Source organism: Erpetoichthys calabaricus, chromosome 1 (assembly GCF_900747795.2).
Source record: "Erpetoichthys calabaricus chromosome 1, fErpCal1.3, whole genome shotgun sequence".
In the NCBI taxonomy this organism is placed as follows: Eukaryota; Metazoa; Chordata; class Cladistia; order Polypteriformes; family Polypteridae; genus Erpetoichthys; species Erpetoichthys calabaricus.
The window spans coordinates 66267436-66286450 of NC_041394.2; the positions used below are offsets into that span (position 1 = coordinate 66267436).

General features: G+C 39.9%; 1 protein-coding gene across 1 annotated transcript in view; it reads right to left on the bottom strand.

Moving 5' to 3' along the window:
* Positions 1 to 680: 680 nt before the first annotated feature.
* The window catches only part of LOC114642770 (olfactomedin-like protein 2A), a 52629-nt gene continuing 34294 nt past the window's right edge, over positions 681 to 19015 (bottom strand). The window contains exons 4-7 of the mRNA XM_028791594.2: positions 16154 to 16336; positions 11896 to 12040; positions 8269 to 8454; positions 681 to 4296 (exon numbers count right to left, since the gene is read on the bottom strand). Coding sequence (XP_028647427.1) covers positions 3662 to 4296; positions 8269 to 8454; positions 11896 to 12040; positions 16154 to 16336 — 1149 coding nt within the window. The 3' untranslated portion in view covers positions 681 to 3661. The remainder of the gene's footprint in view (positions 4297 to 8268; positions 8455 to 11895; positions 12041 to 16153; positions 16337 to 19015) is intronic.

A 19015-nucleotide genomic window follows, 5' to 3' on the forward strand; every position in this document is an offset into this window, starting at 1 on the left:
GGCGTTTCATGATACAGATGGACAGTGACCCAAAACACACAGCCAAAGCAACCCAGGAGTTTATTAAAGCAAAGAAGTGGAAAATTCTTGAATGGCCAAGTCAGTCACCTGATCTTAATCCAATTGAGCAGGCATTTCACTTGTTGAAGACTAAACTTCAGACAGAAAGGCCCACAAACAAACAGCAACTGAAAGCCGCTGCAGTAAAGGCCTGGCAGAGCATTAAAAAGGAGGAAACCCAGCATCTGGTGATGTCCATGAGTTCAAGACTTCAGGCCGTCATTGCCAGCAAAGGGTTTTCAACCAAGTATTAGAAATGAACATTTTATTTCCAGATATTTAATTTGTCCAATTACTTTTGAGCCCCTGAAATGAAGGGATTGTGTTAAAAAAATGATTTAGTTGCCTCACATTTTTATGCAATCGTTTTGTTCACCCCACTGAATTAAAGCTGAAAGTCTGCACTTCAACTGCATCTGAGTTGTTTCATTTAAAATTCATTGTGGTAATGTACAGAACCAAAATTAGAAAAAAGTTGTCTCTGTCCAAATATTTATGGACCTAACTGTATGTCATATAGTCAGAATAAAGTAAGCCTTTCTCCCCCAGCCTAACCGGTGATTCAGAATGGTTATTCTGGGTTGAAGGTCTTAGAGATGCAGAGGAGCTGCAGGTGACTCCCTCCGCCTGTTGTGTGTAAGCATCTCATGTGTGTCGTTTTTTGTTTTTTGTCTTGCTTTACTCTTTCGTAAATGTTAGCTGTGATGGCTGCATATTTAAAAAAGAAAATCTCTCATTATCTCCCTGGCAGATCAAGATAGGTAATCAAATAATCTCAAATGTTTACTCTTGTCTGAAGTCAGATACATTAAGTTAAAGTGAAAAAGTCTGCTGAATCCATTGTAATACAATGCGAAGGACGGAGCGAGTAAATGCCAGCATTATTAAAAGTGAGGTCTGTAGCACACCCACGCTTCTCAGAGGCCGCAGCGGATTAAAAAAAAAAACAACAAAACAACTGTGGCCTCACAGTTTGATGATCTTTGCTAGTCGACAAAATGTTATCTTCGGAGTCCGATTCCCAGCTATGTGGGACTGGCCAGAGCAGCCAAGCATGTCAGGGTATTACAAATATGAAAGCATCTCGATAAGCATCAGCCTGATGCTCTGTGCTGTGTGTTTGTTGAAACTCATTCCTTTAAAACTGACGAGGCTAAAATAGTTCAGGGCCTCCATACGTTGACGCTTCAGATGGTGATCGTGCCCTTCATTTTCAGAATACGAAATCGTTACTCAACTCTAAGGCTGAGAAAGGTTGCTGGTTCAAATCTGTTACTGCCAGAAGGGATCCTACTCTGTTGGGCCCTTGAGCAAGGCTCTTAACCATTGTTCAAGAGGCCTGCAAAGGTCATGCAAAAAAAAAAAACAATTTCCCCTCAGGGATTAATAAAGTATATCAAGTCAAAAATCATGTTTTTGATTTCAACATATATGGAAAACAGGTTTTTATATACAATAGGAGGCAAAAGGTATTCATTTACTGTGCAAAAGCTGAATAAAATGTCACTGTGGATGCCAAAATGTTAAATTATTTGACAAAAATACAGTATATTTAAATAAAGCATGCAGCGAAACTTTTCAATTTCCTTTCTTAACTTTCTGAAGTGCAGACTGATGGTACAGTCGCTAGCACTGCTTTCTACTTCACAGCCATACTGCTCACCCATTTCTTTGCACACCAGCATGTTAGTTTGATTGATGGCTCTAAACCTTTGGAAGTGTGTGTGCCCGTCCTTCAGGGCTGGCCTCTTCCTTCCTTCCTTCCTCTCATGTAATAATAATAATGCTTCTTTACATTCATATAGCACTTTTCAAATTGAGTGGGGAGCCGCTTCAACCACCACTATTGTGTAGCATTCACCTGGATGATGTGGCGTCTGCCATTTTGTGCCAGTGTGCTCACCACACATTATCTTTTAGGTGCTGAAGGGGTGAGAGATAGTTAGCTAGTTAGAAGCAGGGGATGGTTACGTGGGGGGCAGAATGACTAGGCTGGGGTGGATAATTGTAGCCAGGACATCAGGAAACACTCTACTCTTCATGAAGGATGCCCAGGGATCTTTTATGACCCCAGAGAGTCAGGATCTTGGTTTTTCATTTCATCTGAAGGACGGCACCATTTTTACAGCACAGTGTCCCTGTCACTGCACTGGGGTCCACATTCAGACCACAGGGTAGGCACCCCCTGCTGGCATCACCAACACCTCTTCCATCAGCAACCCAAGTTTTTTCTAGACGGCCTCCCATCCAAATACTAGCCGGGCTCGAACATGTTTAACTTCTGGTGGATGACCTCTTCTGAAGTGCACATGGTATAGCTGTAGTGCTTCAGGGTTAGATTGTATTATTTGATGAAAAATAACAAGATCAGGAAATAAAAGGATGGGTGAGTGTGTGTGCCCTGCAATGGAGTGGCACCTTTTCAAAGCTTTGGGTATGCCGCAGCTTCCAGTATCTCTATAAACGAGGGGTGTAGCTTGAGAAAGTAGACGGATTGTGCCCTGCATTTGACTGGCATTCTCCCCAAGGCTGCTTGCTGATGTACATCTGATGCTGCCAGGATAGGCTTGGGCTCCTTGCGGCCCTGCTTTGAAAATGGACGGCTGGATCAGTGTTTACGTCTTCAGTGCTCTTACTGTGATTTTTTTCTTTTCTGCACTTCCTGCAATTGTTTACCCAAAGTGCTGTTCTTTCAAGTAATTTATTAGGTTTCCTAAAACAGATATAGACCTCTGTGGCACATCCAATTCGGAATTATTTCAGATCTCCTTTATGTAGCTGTTCTGTCCTACTGTCATGGTAGTTGTTAGGCCTTTGGCCAAAACGTTTATTTGCCTCACCCTTTTCTGTTCCTCTTGTTTGTTCCTCTTCTCTATGAATACGAGTTCTTCCTTATAAACAAACATTCAAATATTGTTTTAAGGGAAAAGGAGGCAATTTCGCCATCTGGGATTTCCCTATAGTGTAATGCATGTAATTCTGCTGAAGAAAGTAGCTCTTTAATTGTCCTGCGCCTAATGGAGGGCACATCTTGATAAGTGTCGACCCTGCAGCTGCCTGCCCGCCTTGGCTGGCGCTGTCCTGACTCGCTCGCTGCTATCAGAAGGATTGCTCTGTTCATTCTTGGCTTTGTTCTCCAAGGGAGGCCAGAACCTTGTGGTTTTGGGGAGTTATGTCAATATTTGGTTCCTCGATGGCTGTTGTCAAGGAGATAGTCAAATTACAGAGCACTTTATTGGCAGATGGGATCACAACGGCGGCAGGCCTGCAGCAATCTCACATCCCAGCATGTCTGCGCTAGAGACAGGAAGAAATGCCGGTGAGCGGTTCAGTGCCTTGGCCCATGAAGGTGGCAATCTGACCATTATGTTTTTGCTCTTCTGCGGAGATTTGATTGCACAAAGATAAAGCGGAGGTGAAACCAAACTCTTGAGAGAGTTTTCATGCATACAGCGCATTATAAAAAATGAGGATATCGAGGGTCTCAGTATAGGACTGGTTCTAGAAGAGAAGCAGTTGCCATTTTCCAAATTCTCTCCTGCTCTAAAGAAGCTGAAAAGAGTCCTTTCTCAGTTTGTTTCAGCTGCTGCTGCTGCTGCTGCTACACCGCAAAATGCAAAGGGTATTTGACTTGCACGCCATTATCCCAGCCGTACAGCTGCCTCTCGAGAGGACTGTATGACAGCTGTGTCAAGTAGCTGGAAGTTGTCCCGGCTGGGAATGGGAGAGCAGGAACAGTTTGAGAATTAGAGTGCGTGTCAAAAGCAAATGAGATGGCTCCCCTGGCAATGGAGTCTTTGTCCATCACATACAGCACTCCACAGATAACGAACGAGAGTCCATACTGTGGCCTTGACAGACCCATTTTCCACAGCGAGTCCTTTCTGGGGGTGAGTTCTTCAGGGTCCAGCTGTACCAATACCAGCTCATCATCCACAATGGTGCCAAAGTGATTAGAAGGGTACACCACCCACAGGCCAGTCTCGTCTGAAGCAAATGTCACATCATTGTAGCCTTGCCAGCTTCGTCCACTGCCTGAGCCAAACTTGGACAAACTCTGCGCAGCCAGAGACAGGTCCTCAAGGAGACCCCATGCTGCGGTGGCCCGATGAGAAAGGCTGTAGCGGATCAGAGTTCGAGTAAAGGCTTTAAGGTAGTAGAATGAACCATTGTAGACTGTATGTCCTGTGCCAGAGTAGCTGCAAGGAAGCATATGAACTCGGGACGAGGGCCGGCCTGCACAAAAGAAGAGAATAAAGTTAGTCACGGATGATGAGAAAATAACTGGATTCAAATGAATACATATTTAAAATTAATCATAATGCTGCTGCTTAAAATAGCATGCCAGGAAAGAGGACCTGCACGTGTTACTCCCTCTGGTGGTAAACAGGGAAACGTGCTGTTTAAGATCTGATCTGCAGTGCCCTCCCTAACATTTGGGACAAAGACATATTTTTCCTTGGTTTACCCCTCTGCTCCAGAGTTTAAAATTACACATCAAACCATTCAGATGTGATTAAAGTGCATATTGCAGACTTTTCATTTAAGAGTATCTGCATACATTTCAGTTGCAACATGTTGAAATGTAGAATACTTTTTCTACATGGTCCCCCATTTCAGGGCACCATAATGTTAGGGACATAGCAATGGTAGGTCCATTAAAGCAGACATATTTAGTATTTTGTTGCGTATCCCTTACATGCATTGACTGCTTGAAGTCTGATTCATAGACATCACCTTCAGGTGCTGAGGATCTTCTCTGGTGTTGCTCTGCCAAGCCACTAATGCAGCCATCTTCATTCCCTGCTTGGTTTGGGGGCTTCCCCCCCTTAGGTTTTCTCTGCCATATACTAAATGCATGCTCAATTGGATTTATATTTGGTGACTGGCTTGCTCATTCAAGAATGTTTCATTTATTTTTTAGCTTTGAAAGACTCCTGTATTACCTTAGCAGTAGGTCTGGGATCATTATCCTGTTGTAGGATGATATTGCCGTCCAATGACCGGAACTTGAGCAGATGTTTCTATGCACCTCAGAATTCATTGTGCAGTTCCATCATTAATGAAGATAAGTGTGCCAGTACCTGTAGGAGCCTTGCATGCCCAAGCCATAACACCCCACCACCATGTTTAACAAATGAGGTGGTTTGCTTCGGATCTTGGGCAGTTCCTTTTCACCTTGCCGTCACTCTGATCCAGGTTCATCTTTGTCTTGTCTTTCCTCAAGACCTTTTTCCAGAGTTCTGCAGGCTCTTTTAAGTACTTTTTTGCAAATTGTAATCTGGTCATCCCTGTTTTTGTGGTTTGTATCTCGCAGTGTGGCCTCTGCATTTCTGTTTATGAAGTCTTCTGCAGATAGTAGTCTCTGGCACAAATATGTTTGCCTTCTGAAAACGGTTTCTGATCTGCCGGACAAACGTTTGGAGCTTTTTCTTTACCATAGTGAGGATTCTTCTGTCATCAGCAGTGGTGGTCTTCCTTGGCCTACCAGTCCCTTTGCGATTACTGAGCTCACCAGTGCGTTCTTTCTTCTTAATGATATTCCAGACAGTTGACTTAGGTGATAATCCTAAGGTTTTACCAATGTCTTGAATGGTTTTATTTGTATTTACAAAAACAAAACTCACCTATTTTATAATATTTTACCTTAAACAATGTATTATCTGTATAAATGGAATTGTACGTCATTTGGATGTCTGTTTGTTTATTTGGTAATCATGCAAAAACAGCTGAACCGATCTTCATAATATTTTGCATGTGCCTTGCTATGGGTCCAATTTTAAAATATAGACTACGAGTGTATGTTGTACTGTGAAAGAGTTGTTATAATGTTTGTTTCTGCAACTCAAATCCAGTGCCAAAGCAGGGAATACAATTCCCATCAGGCAGCGGGAGCGTGCTGGAGCGGAAGTTTTGGAGTTTTCTGCCAGCCAAAGTGGAATCTCATCGACCACAGGTACCTACAGAGTTTTCTTCTAATATTATTTTTATAAAAATGTCATTGTCTCACAGGATTACAGCTTTTGCATAAGAGTATGTCTGTTTGTTTCATTGTGGGTTGTCCATAACCATATTTCATTTCCAAAAGACAGATTTTTCCCCCATTTATTTACTTTGACTAGTACTTATTAAAACAAAACAATTTTTCCTACAATTTAAACATTTACACTTACAATATCTATAAATTTGGTCTTTGGTAAAACTCATTCAGGAAAGTAAATCCAAATTGATTACATCATCAATAAGAGACTGGAGGATGGCTAGGCAGGTATGGGTTGATTAAGTGTGTTCTGATAAAGCTTCATTAATTTCTGATTCAGTCGTGGCATTTTGACAGACTTTATTGTTCTTATGGATGGAACAGCAGTTAGAGTCACTGCCTCAACGCCTCAGAGACTTTTTTTTAATTCCATTCCCAATCAATTCCAGTGTAGAGTTTATATTTGATCCCTTTATCAGTGTTGATTTTCTCTCAATATTCCAATATCCTGCCTCATTAGGACATTAGAACGATCTTGACAAGAACAGGCCATTCAGCTTAACAAAGCTTACCAGTCCTATCCACTTAAATCTTCTAAAATAACATCAAGTCTAGTTTTGAAAGTCCTAAAGTCTGATTGTCTACCCCACTTCTTGGTAGCTTATTTATTCATGTGTCTTTGGTTCTCTGTGTACAGAGAAACTTCCTTATGTTTGTGCGAAATTTACCCCTAACAAGTTTCCAACTGTGTCCATGTGTTCTTGATGAAATCATTTTAAAATAACAGTCTCAATCCACTGTACTAATTCCCTTCATAATTTTAAACCCTTCAATCATGTCATCTCTTAATTTTCTTTCGCTTAAACTGTAAAGGCTCAGCTCTTTTAATCTTTCCTCATAATTCAACCCCTGTAGCCCTGGAATCAGCCTAGTCGCTCTTCTCTGGACCTTTTCTAGTGCTGCTATGTCCTTTTTGTAGCCTGGAGACCAAAACTGCACACAGTACTCCAGATGAGGCCTCGCCACTGCATTATAAAGCTTGAGCAGAACCTCCTTGGACTTGTACTCCACACATCTTGCTGTATAACCTAATATTCTGTTTGCCTTCTTAATGGCTTCTGAACACTGTCTGGAAGTCGATAGCTTAGAGTCCACCATGACTCCTAAATCCTTCTCATAAGGTGTACTCTCGATTTGCAGACCTCCCATTGTGTATTCAAACCTAACATTTTTACTTCCTATGTGTAATACTTTATATTTACTTACATTAAATTTTATCAGCCACAAATCTGCCCAAGTCTGTATGCTATCCAAGTCCTTCTGTAATGATATAACGGATTACAAATTATCTACCAACCCACCTATCTTGGTATCACCTGCAAACATGACCAACTTGTTACTTATATTCCTATCCTAATAGTTTACACATGTTAAAAATAGCAGGGAAACAGGATGTACCTGAGCTCAATTTTGAGCTTCATGGCAAAGGCTGTGAATACTTATGTACATGTGCTTTCTCAATTTTTGTATTTTTAATAAATTTGCAAAAATCTCAAGTAAACTTTTTTCACGTTGTCATTATGGGGTGTTGTGTGTAGAATTCTGTGGAAAAAAATGAATTTAATACATTTTGGAATAAGGCTGTAACATAACAAAATGTGGAAAAAGTGATGCGCTGTGAATACTTTCCGGATGCACTGTATGTGTAATGATGAGGAATCCTAACTTTGTATTATTATTGTTTGTTCAGTTTCCTAATATATTTTTGCATCAAATATTTGCATTTCGCCCTGCGGTGTGCTAGCGCCCTGCCCATGGTTTGTTCCATGCCTTGCACCTTATGTTGGCTGGGATTGGCTCCAGCAAAGCTCTGTGGCCCTGTAGTTAGGATATAGCGGGTTAGATAATGGATGGATGGATATTTGCACTAATGTGACTACTTCAAATAGATCCTATATACTGTAGTGGACACAACTCTTTCCATTCATCCATTTTCCAACCCGCTAAATCCAAACACAGGGTCACGGGGGTCTTCAGGAGCCAATCCCAGCCAACACAGGGCACAAGGCAGGAACCAATCCCAGGCAGGGTGCCAACCCACCACAGAGACAACTCTTTATAAAACCTTAATTGTATTTATTTGAACTGCACTTGAGTAATGAAAGACATTTTTGTTCCTACAATGCATTCTATAGGATCACACAATCAGACTTTTCTGTCTCTCTCACCCTGTGCCAAGGCCTCATTATCGCTGAACTCCAACAGCTCGCTTCCAAAGATGTAGTCAGCCAAATAGAGGGTGCCATCTCGGGACAGAGGATCTCTAAGCCAGGCACCCTCCTTTCTGCCGAACTGGCCAAACGCACGAGGGGTCTTCACTGCCATCAGTGTCCCAGCACAGGAGTCTTCGGGCACTAAAAGACACATACCAAAGGTGAAGACTAGCCTTTGTGATTACAGGTCTGGCATATTATACCTAGAGTTATAAACTGTGCCTGGGCTAACTGCCAAAGGGACATTCCTGGATAGGGCATGCCATACATTCTCTATGCACTTATATTTGTACCTCATCAAAGCAAAATAAAATTGCTAACTGAAAATGTAATCTTTAAAGGATAGAATAATCAATTACAAAGACATGGAAACTCTCCAATAATCGAGTGAAGATGCCTTTTGTTTGTGTTATGGCCTCCACCTTCAGGGGTCTAGGTTTGATTCCCAGCCCAACAATAGTCCGCAGCATGGGGGTGTCACACAGTCTGCACTGGTCTGCCAAGGTTGTTTCCCTTTTTTTCCTGCATACCAAAACTATGCATCTTAGGTTAAGTAAAGACTGATCCAGTGTGGCTGTATGGCCTGGCATGTGCCGTTGAATCTTGCATTGCACTTCACTGCAACCCCTTAGAGACCTGCATTGACCCTAAGTAGATTACGGATATTTACGGGCGGATGATTTAGCTAATATTTGTTGTTGTATGTTGGAATTACTGTACAAAAACACTTGTATACCCATATAAAAACCTTCCAGGCTACACAGTAAACTGTTCATGAGAGTTTCAATTACTTGCACAAAATGGGGCCATCTGTTTCTGTACATTCGATTGTAAATAACGGTGTGTCCTTAGTACCTTTTGCAGCTTCTTCTCAAGTTTCAGAATTCTCTTTCACTTAGCAGACAGAGGAGCCAACCTAAGCAGCCGAGATAAAGACTTTCTGATAACTTCACTATTACCTACAGAGCCAGTGCCACCATTGCAGTGACTGCCTCACAACAAGTTTTCTTTATTCACTTCTGACATCAGAGGCAACCTTAGGGGTGTGCGGGGGGCGGTTACGTCAAACGCTGTTACCGGTATGTGTGGACTGTATAAGCTTGTGCAAAAATTTAATAAAAATAATGATAACATACACTGGATTTTCTTCTTACAGTATTTAGCTAAATTTTTGCAAGATAACACACGGACTTTATCAAAATATAACAATATAATCTATTAAAAAAGTGCAATTCATAATTCTTAACAATACCACGACAGTGCTGTGAAAATTAGCAGGGCCTCTTCTAGAAAAATATCCTCAAATTGCAAGTATACTCTGAGTCTCGATATGCAGGATGTCATAATAATAACTCACGTTGATGTCACGTCAACCGGTTATCATTAGCGATACATGTTTTTATGCATTAATATTCGGACTATGGAATGTTTATAGAGACGTACATGTACGGAATTTGACCTTGAAGAGGGATTTTAAAAGAGTTCTTCTTAGAAGCATCTCAAATAATGTACAGGTGCTGGTCATATAATTAGAATATCATGACAAAGTTGATTTATTTCAGTAATTCCATTCAAAAAATGAAACTTGTATATTAGATTCATTCATTACACACAGACTGATGTATTTCAAATGTTTATTTCTTTTAATGTTGATGATTATAATTGACAACTAATGAAAGTCCCAAATTCAGTATCTCGGAAAATTAGAATATCAATTAAGACCAATGCAAAAAAAGGATTTTTAGAAATGTTGGCCAACTGAAAGGTATGAACATGAAAAGTATGAGCATGTACAGCACTCAATATTTAGTTGGGGTTCCTTTGGCCTGGATTACAGCAGCCATGCGGCGTGGCATGGAGTCAATCAGTTTGTGGCACTACTCAGGTGTTATGAGAGCCCATGTTGCTCTGATAGTGGCCTTCAGCTCTTCTGAATTGTTGGGTCTGGTGTATTGCATCTTCCTCTTCACAATACCCCATAGATTTTCTATGGGGTTAAGGTCAGGTGAGTTTGCTGGCCAATCAAGAACAGGGATACCATGATCCTTAAACCAGGTACTGGTAGCTTTGGCACTGTGTGCAGGTGCCAGGTCCTGTTGGAAAATGAAATCTGCATCTCCATAAAGTTTGTCAGCAGCAGGAAGCATGAAGTGCTCTAAAACTTCCTGGTAGATGGCTGCGTTGACCTTGGACTTCAGAAAACACAATGGATCAACACCAGCAGATGACATGGCACCCCAAACCATCACTGATAGTGGAAACTTTACACAGGACCTCACGCAACGTGGATTCTGTGCCTCTCCTCTCTTCCTCCAGACTCTGGGACCTTGATTTCCAAAGGAAATGCAAAATTTACTTTCATCAGAGAAAATAACTTTGGACCACTCAGCAGCAGTCCAAAGGCGAGACGCTTCTGACGCTGTCTCTTGTTCAAGAGTGGCTTGACACAAGGAATGCGACAGCTGAAACCCATGTCTTGCATACGTCTGTGTGTGGTGGTTCTTGAAGCACTGACTCCAGCTGCAGTCCACTCTTTGTGAATCTCCCCCACATTTTTGAATGGGTTTTGTTTCACAATCCTCTCCAGGGTGCGGTTATCCCTATTGCTTGTACACTTTTTTCTACCACATCTTGTCCTTCCCTTCGCCTCTCTATTAATGTGTTTGGACACAGAGCTCTGTGAACAGCCAGCCTCTTTAGCAATGGCCTTTTGTGTCTTGCCCTCCTTGTGCAAGGTGTCAATGGTCGTCTTTTGGACAACTGTCAAGTCAGCAGTCTTCCCCATGATTGTGTAGCCTACAGAACTAGACTGAGAGACCATTTAAAGGCTTTTGCAGGTGTTTTGAATTAATTAGCTGATTAGAGTGTGGCACCAGGTGTCTTCAATATTGAACCTTTTCACAATATTCTAATTTTCCGAGATACTGAATTTGGGACTTTCATTAGTTGTCAGTTATAATCATCAACATTAAAAGAAATAAACATTTGATTAAACACCAGTCTGTGTGTAATGAATGAATCTAATATACAAGTTTCACTTTTTGAATGGAATTACTGAAATAAATCAACCTTGTCATGATATTCTAATTTTATGACCAGCACCTGTATACTGGAGAATATAACTTGACAAATCTGCTTGAATGGGACACGCAGACCTCAAAAGTGAGGTCCCTTAGGTGCGGGGCCTGGAACAGTCAGCCCACTTGCCACCCCCAAACTCATCTCTTGTCTGACATCTTTATGCCCGAGTTCAAATCTACCATCAGTACTCACTCACTGAGGTGATCCCCTGAGATGGAACCCCTATATTCCAACTCAACACCCCACCCAGAGCAAAAACAAAATTGACCTAACTTGAAACGTCTTGCAGACTTGCAAAACTGTGAGCTGTGGCCATCTCTACATCATAGTTATGTGCACAGCTTTAAAAGTAAAACATCTTAGGCTGGTGTTTTGAACAAGAAAGTTAACTTAAAAATCGCATATAGGAATACTTTATTGCATGATTTTTAGAAATCAATCTCCTGACAGTCCCGGAGTTTCACTGAGTTCCCTTACAAAGACATAGACAGGAAAGCTTACCGGTGTTTGACAGCTCCACTTCTACGTCTTCCTCTCTGGGGCTAACTGTATTTACTTCTTCTTTATTCTCTCTGTTTGGAATGTTGCTCTGTGATGCATCATATGGTACACTTCCGTTCTGTTCAGAGGTCATGTTGTCCTGGGGCTTTATGGGAAGAGCATAAATAAAAAATGTATCATTTAAACCTGCATGGCTTAGCCCAGCTGGATAAAGAGGATGGTCAGGCTGACCGAAGTAGAAGATTAAAACTTTTTAGGGTTTACTTGTCAGGGGATGATTATGAATGCTGAAATGTCTCTTCAAAGGTATAAGAACATAAGATGTCTGTCAAATGAAAAGAGACCAGATCATCAAGCTCATTTGGTTAGCCAGTAGTTAAACTGTCCAAATACAGTGCCTTGTACTTAAGGGGATGAACCCCCAAAACAAGCAGGAACTTAAGATGGCGGCATTAGAAGCTTGGCAGAGCATTACCAGAGAAGTTGATGTCTGTGAATCGTAGACGTCAGGCAGTCCTTAATGCAAGGGGTGCACAACAAATATGTCTGCTTTAATAGACCTGCCAATGATGTGTCCCAAACATTATGGTGCCTTGAAATGTGGGGACTATGTAGATAAAGTGTTGTCATTTCTACATAATGTGACTGAAATGTATGTCAATCCCCTTAAAAGAAAGTCCGTAAGGTGCCCTTTAATCCCATCTGAATTATGTGATTTGTAATTTTAAACTATGCAGCAGAGGGGTAAATCAAAGAAAAAATGTGTCTTTGTCCCAAACATCATGGGGGGCACTGTATCTCACTCAGGTGCTTTTAAAAGTTGTCAGGGTTTCCACTTGAACTACAAGACTCAGTAGTTTGTTCCATTTTTCCAAAAAGCTTTGCATTAAAAACATTTCCTGTCTTCAGTCCTAAACACTCTTTCCCTTAATTTTCATCAGTGCTTTGAAACCATGATTCATCATTTAACCAAAAGAATTATTCTGGATGAATTTTATCAATGCCTTTAACAATTTGGATGACCAGGATTAAATTCCCCAGGAACCTTCCCAGCATAAGACTCAATAGGTTTAATTCTCATAGCCTGTAGCAGCAGGTCATCTTGGGGGGGCACTTGGTGGTTCTCCTTAGCATGTCTTCTAGTGCTGCCCTGTCTTCTTTATCAGTGTGGTGACCAGAACTACACATAGTGTTCCAGATGTGGTCTCACTAGCGCTAAAATTAAATATTTTTCATTCATTCATATTCAGAAGTTTTTACAATATAATCTAACATTTCTTTTTTTGTAGATTCTACACATTGCCTAGAGCCTAGACAATGAGAATGCTGTTCAACAGTCAATTCAATTTACCGTATATACTCATGTATAAGTCAGGTGTTCAAACCCAAAAAATTGATCATAAAATCAGACCCCGACTTATACGCCTGTTCAAAAAATCTTTTTACGTCAGCTTCTCGGACGTAAAGCAGCGCAGTTACCAACTTCATATTTTCTTCTGATCAAATGCTCCATCGTAGATAAGGGATGCTCTTACGATAAAGGTGTGTGAGGGTGTGAGATACAAACAACACAAATCAGTGCAAACGTTTCTTCAGAATATTTCGGGTATTACCGTGTGGTCACGTAGGCACAATAGAGAGAGAGAGAGAGAGCGGTTAGGCGCACACACATAGAAAAAAAAGGCAGTGTGCTCCGTGGTTACTCTCTCAGGTGGGCGTTAGAATATTATAATCTCTTGGACCAATAGCGTGAGTTTTCCGCATTTGACCTATATGATCAACATTATAAAATATAAGAAATTATAAGGTAAAATCAAGTCCCGACTTATCCGCGGGAGAACTTATCCGGGAGTATATTCGGTAATTCAGTTATTTTTGCATAATGCTCTTCCCCCAAGTGCAGGACCAAAGTGCTGTGATCTGATAGGAACGTTTTACTGCTCAAAGGCTGATCTTTCAAGGCTTATGAGACTTAAAAAAGATTCTCATTTATGTTTCATTAAAGAATCAACTTTGTCACAAATGTTTCTCTTAAAATCCTTTAGGAGAAGTAGCTTTAGACAAAAAGGAGTCATGTGAGATACAACTGAGGTAAAAGGAGTCAAAACTGAGAATTTGGTTTAAAGAGCACATAAGGTTTTGTGAGATATCTTTCTAGTTTTGTTTTAATCTCTTTCAATTATTAGTGGACTGAAGGTGACTTCCAACATATGAGCCATGATTTGTTACATTTGTTTTGTTTTTTTCCATTTGGAGCATGGGCTGATGAAGTGACTTGTTCATGGTTACAGTGGTGTCAGTAGTGGGATCTGAATGCACAACCTCAGCGTTGGAAGTCCAAAGGCTTAACCTCTATGCCACACTTTTCTTCTAGGATGAGTAGAATCTTAAGAGGATCACAGCAATATAAATTAGAGCAACGAGGCAAACACGTTCTAGGGATACAACAGGAGGAAGGTCAGATATTTTTTGGATCAAACAAATAGTCAAATTAGAAAAAACAAAATGTTACCCAAGTTAGAAACCATACTTAAGATAAAGTGAAAAAAGTTGTCTTCACTTTTGATTTGTTTATTGGTTTCAACTTGTTATGTTAAACTTTGGATGCCTTCTTCATATATTTTATTAGCCACCATAATGTCATGAGTTATAATGCGTGCCAAGGAACCACACAGCATTATAGTAACCCACTGTAGATGCACAAAATGATGGCACTTGGCAAAAATCAGACACACAAGATGGTGATACAAAAACATCATCAAACCAACAATAAAAATGAATGTTGTAAAAATAATTAAGCAAAATGAAACAACAACAGTTTTAACAAAGTCCTAACATCTATATTTAGCTGAATTGTCCTAATTGTAGCCAGTTTTGAAGGTTGTATAGATGTTTTGTGTCCTCCTCAATTTCTCCTATCTTTCCAATTTTTAGTTCCATCTGCGAATATCCACAAGATTACTAACTTTACCAGAATCTGTGTCACTAAAATAAATTTAAAAGAGTAACAATTCAAGGAAATCTTCATCTGTGATGTCACCCTGGGTGTAGCATTATCTTCTTATTTTTACTCTTTGCCTCTGTTTGATTAACTGATCTGAAATCGAGTGTTGTAAGTTAGCTCCGATGCCAATGGTGTCTAGTTTCATAATTATGTTATGTTGTGGAGGAACATCAAAGGCTTGTTGAAAGTATAAGAATGATGTCATGTGCTTTGATTTATTCTGCCCCTCCACTTGCTCATTGCAAACACAGTAAGATCTTTCTCTCACAAACCCAGGCTGGATGTTATTTTGTACATAATTTTTATTGAAATCTTCTCATTTATTTCTGATGAAAATTTCCATAACTTTGTTTGAGATGGAAGTAGGGCTTGTAGGGTTATTATTACTAGAATCCGATGAGTCTCCTGTCATTTGGACTGTGGAGTCAAGAGTTCTGTGAAGTGACTGTTGCAAATTGTTTTATGAAATTTTATAAATAACGCCTTTCCCTACAGTCCAGGGTGGTTTATGAGTCTTCAGCACATTGAAGGTCTATCTGACTATTCTTTAAAAAAAAAATCATATTTATTCTACCTGAAGTATTTTTTTATTTATTTCTTTACAAACACTTGAGTAAAATGTTTATTTAGTTCATTTGCTATTTGTGTCTCCGTTTTCAGTGATTTTTTTTCTTGTGCACCTCTGAGACTTCGTTGGTCTCTTTTTCTTTTTTTTACTGGAGTGGTTTGCTGTTTGTTTAATAGCAATTCTTTTTGCAGTTTCTTTTTTAACCTTTCATATTCTTTTTGATCCATTCCTATTGTGTCCCGTATTCCTCTGAGCCTGAATTGTTTTTGGATGTTGTTTAAGTTTCGCATAAAGTGATTCCTTCATTTGTAATGTTATCCTATTGATTTTTATGGCCGTTTCTTTAGACTTTTGTTTAATTTCTTATTTTGGAATATATTTATTTTGAGTCAGAATATCTCTGAAGTGAAATAATCAATTATTAATAGTTATAGAAAACACATAACAGAATAAAAATACTCTGTTTCCCCATCCCCATAAATTCTGCTTTCTGCGTTTTATCCATCTCCGTTTGTGTCCAAGACAACTTCAAATGTAGCCATGTTGTGATCACTGCTGCTTGCGAGATCAACAGATTCTGTTTTTCATTCTGTATTTATTGTTTGAAAAGAAGAGATCTAGGCAAGTGTTACTTCACGTTGGACTTAAAAGAAACTGGGTGAGACCCCTAAAGAAAATCTCCTTACCTTGTGTCCTTGCTGTATCGTCATGTCTCGGTAGACTCGAAGATGGCTGTTAAGCTTGTAAAGCTCCCGGGAGAGCAGTCGTAGGGCCTCTGTGAAATTCTGGTAGAGCATGGCAGTCTGCGAGAGTGAGGTGTAGATCTTCTTCATGAAGACTCTCTCCGCTGTAAAGTTCGACAGCAGAGCCTAAAACAGAAGTCATTGGCAGTATGAGAACTCCAAACTCAACAGAAAAGGCGAGAATGGTAGAAAGTAACGGGTTTATGTGGATGGCGTCACACATACAATAGACAGTTACTTTGACATAAGAGCGCATACTGCAGAGACACAGAGTCAGAGATAATAGACCAAAGCAGGAATGAGAAAACTGTCCAGAAGGCATTTTAATGAGTTCCAGGAGGTTTTTCATACAGCCTTGTTCTTAATGTTTGTTGTTAATCTGACACATGGAGAAATATAGCAGGCGTAAACCCACTAACTATTAGTCAGTCATCAGTCAGTCATTTTCCAACCCGCTATATCCTAACTACAGGGTCATGGGGGTCTGCTGGAGCCAATCCCAGCCAACACAGAGCACAAGGCAGGAAACAAACCCTGGGTAGGGCGCCAGCCCACTGCAGGGCACACACACCAAGCAAACACTAGGGGCAATTTAGGATCGCCAATGCACCTAGCCTGCATGTCTTTGGACTGTGGGAAACCGGAGCACTGGAGGAAACCCACACAGACACGGGGAGAACATGCAAACTCCACGCAGGGAGGACCCGGGAAGCGAACCCAGGTCTCCTTACTGCGAGGCAGCAGTGCTACCACTGCACCACCGTGCCGCTCCACTAACTATTATGAAACATGAATTTGTTTAACAGCTTGTTCTTCATTTATAATGTTGTTTTGCCCTCCATAATGTTTGAGACATTTTTTCTTTGATTTGCCCCTCTGCTCCACGATTTAAAATTACAAATCACACAATTCAGAGATGATTAAAGTGCACATGGCAGACTCATTGACTTCATTGTTGTCATTTCTACATGCTGTGACCAAGATGTATGCAAATCCCCTTAAATTCAAGTCTGCAATGTGCACTTTAATCACGTCTGAATTGTATGATTTGTAAATTTAAACTGTGGAGCAGTGGGAAAAATGTGTCTTTGCCCCAAACAATATGCAGGGCACTGTATCTTGACTCTGCTCAGGGTGCCATTAAATTGTAATATTATTAGTTTCTGCCATTAATTAATAATGATTATTCCTTTACATTTGTGCAATATGATAGGGATTTCCTTCCCTTGCAGCACAGCGATGATAATGTAATTTGTTCATTAATATTAATTCAGATGCCTTCTGGCAAAAATAAATACATTAAAAGTAATTACCACATGAAGGCCTGTTGTCACATTCTAATTTTCTTTTCCCAGACACTTTTTCCCCTACAGTTATATATATTTTCAGGGGTACATTTTCCGACACCATACAAGCCATAATAAAAGAATCCAAGCACTTCCAGGGTTTGATTGTGCCAGTCGCCTGCACATCTTCTGTCTCCTCCACTGACATTTTCCATTTTCATGGAATGTCCTACAGCATGTTTGACTTAATTGTTCCTCTTTTTTAAATGTAGAAAGTTTTACAGAATAACATGTCAAGTAAGAAATATGCCATAAGAAATAAAGATTGCTTTATGGAAACTATAATCCATTATTTTTTGCACCCTTTTTTCCATCCTGGCAGTTGAGGGTACAAAGCAGGACCCACCTCTGGAAGTCCATCACAGGACATATTTATGCACATTTGCACTCAAAAATTGAACCAAAATAAATGGAAAATAATGTCTAGGATGAAAATAAGGGCTTACATGAGACTAATGTACTAAATATAATATATTTAAAATATATGAAGAAGAGACACACACTTGTCTTTTGAAATGAAAACAAAATGTAAAACCAGGCAGACTCGAGGAGAAGGTTCAGTAAATAGACCTTAATTGAAGAAAGGCCTCTGGAGCTGTAGGGCAGCACAACTACACAGTGGGCTACTGTTCCACGTTAAGATTAAATCAAAAGCTAAAGACATCACTAAATCAAGAAAACAAAATAATTATCTTCACCATCTTCAAGTCATATCTGATGAATAGTTATGGAAGATCGGTGGTGCAGACAAAAAAAAAATGTAATACAAGGAAGTTCTTTGCTGAAAAACACCATAATTCAGGGCTGGGCTTTCCCTCTAATAATGCAGCTTGGATTCAGAAATAGCAGGATATGTTGTTCAGCACAAGGTTTTTTCTTTCTTTTGAAGTAAATTATGGCTGCCTTATTTGTTCTTGCTGACAGTCTCACCTGCCAGGACAAGGATAAGCAGTTCTAGTCCTTGAGGGCCGCTACATCTTTTTGTTGTTATTCCAACTTGAAACTTTTGATTTTTTTTTTTTTTTTTTACCAATTAGAAGTGCTCTAATTATCTAATTATTTATTAATTTTTTACTCTTTAAATTTTTTTTTTTTGGAAAAACTGATTTAATGTGAGATTTAAAAAGAAAATTACTGTAGATGCCCAGTACTAGGGTGTTGTACCGTGTTAGCCATTATGAATGTAGAGAAAAGCCAAGCAAAATGACACCTTTTATTGGCTAACTAGAAAGATTACAATATGCAAGCTTTCGAGGCAACTCAGGCCCCTTCTTCAGGCAAGATGTAATACAGAAACTGAAGTTTCCTATGTTTATATACACACTCTAGGATAAGAAACAACATTGGTAAATATTTAAATGAGAGATTTTGAATGTAAAAAATTAATAGATTCATTCAGGCTAGGGTTAATTTAGCAAGAGAGAAAAGAACAATGTATTGTCATGATCTCTGGATAAGA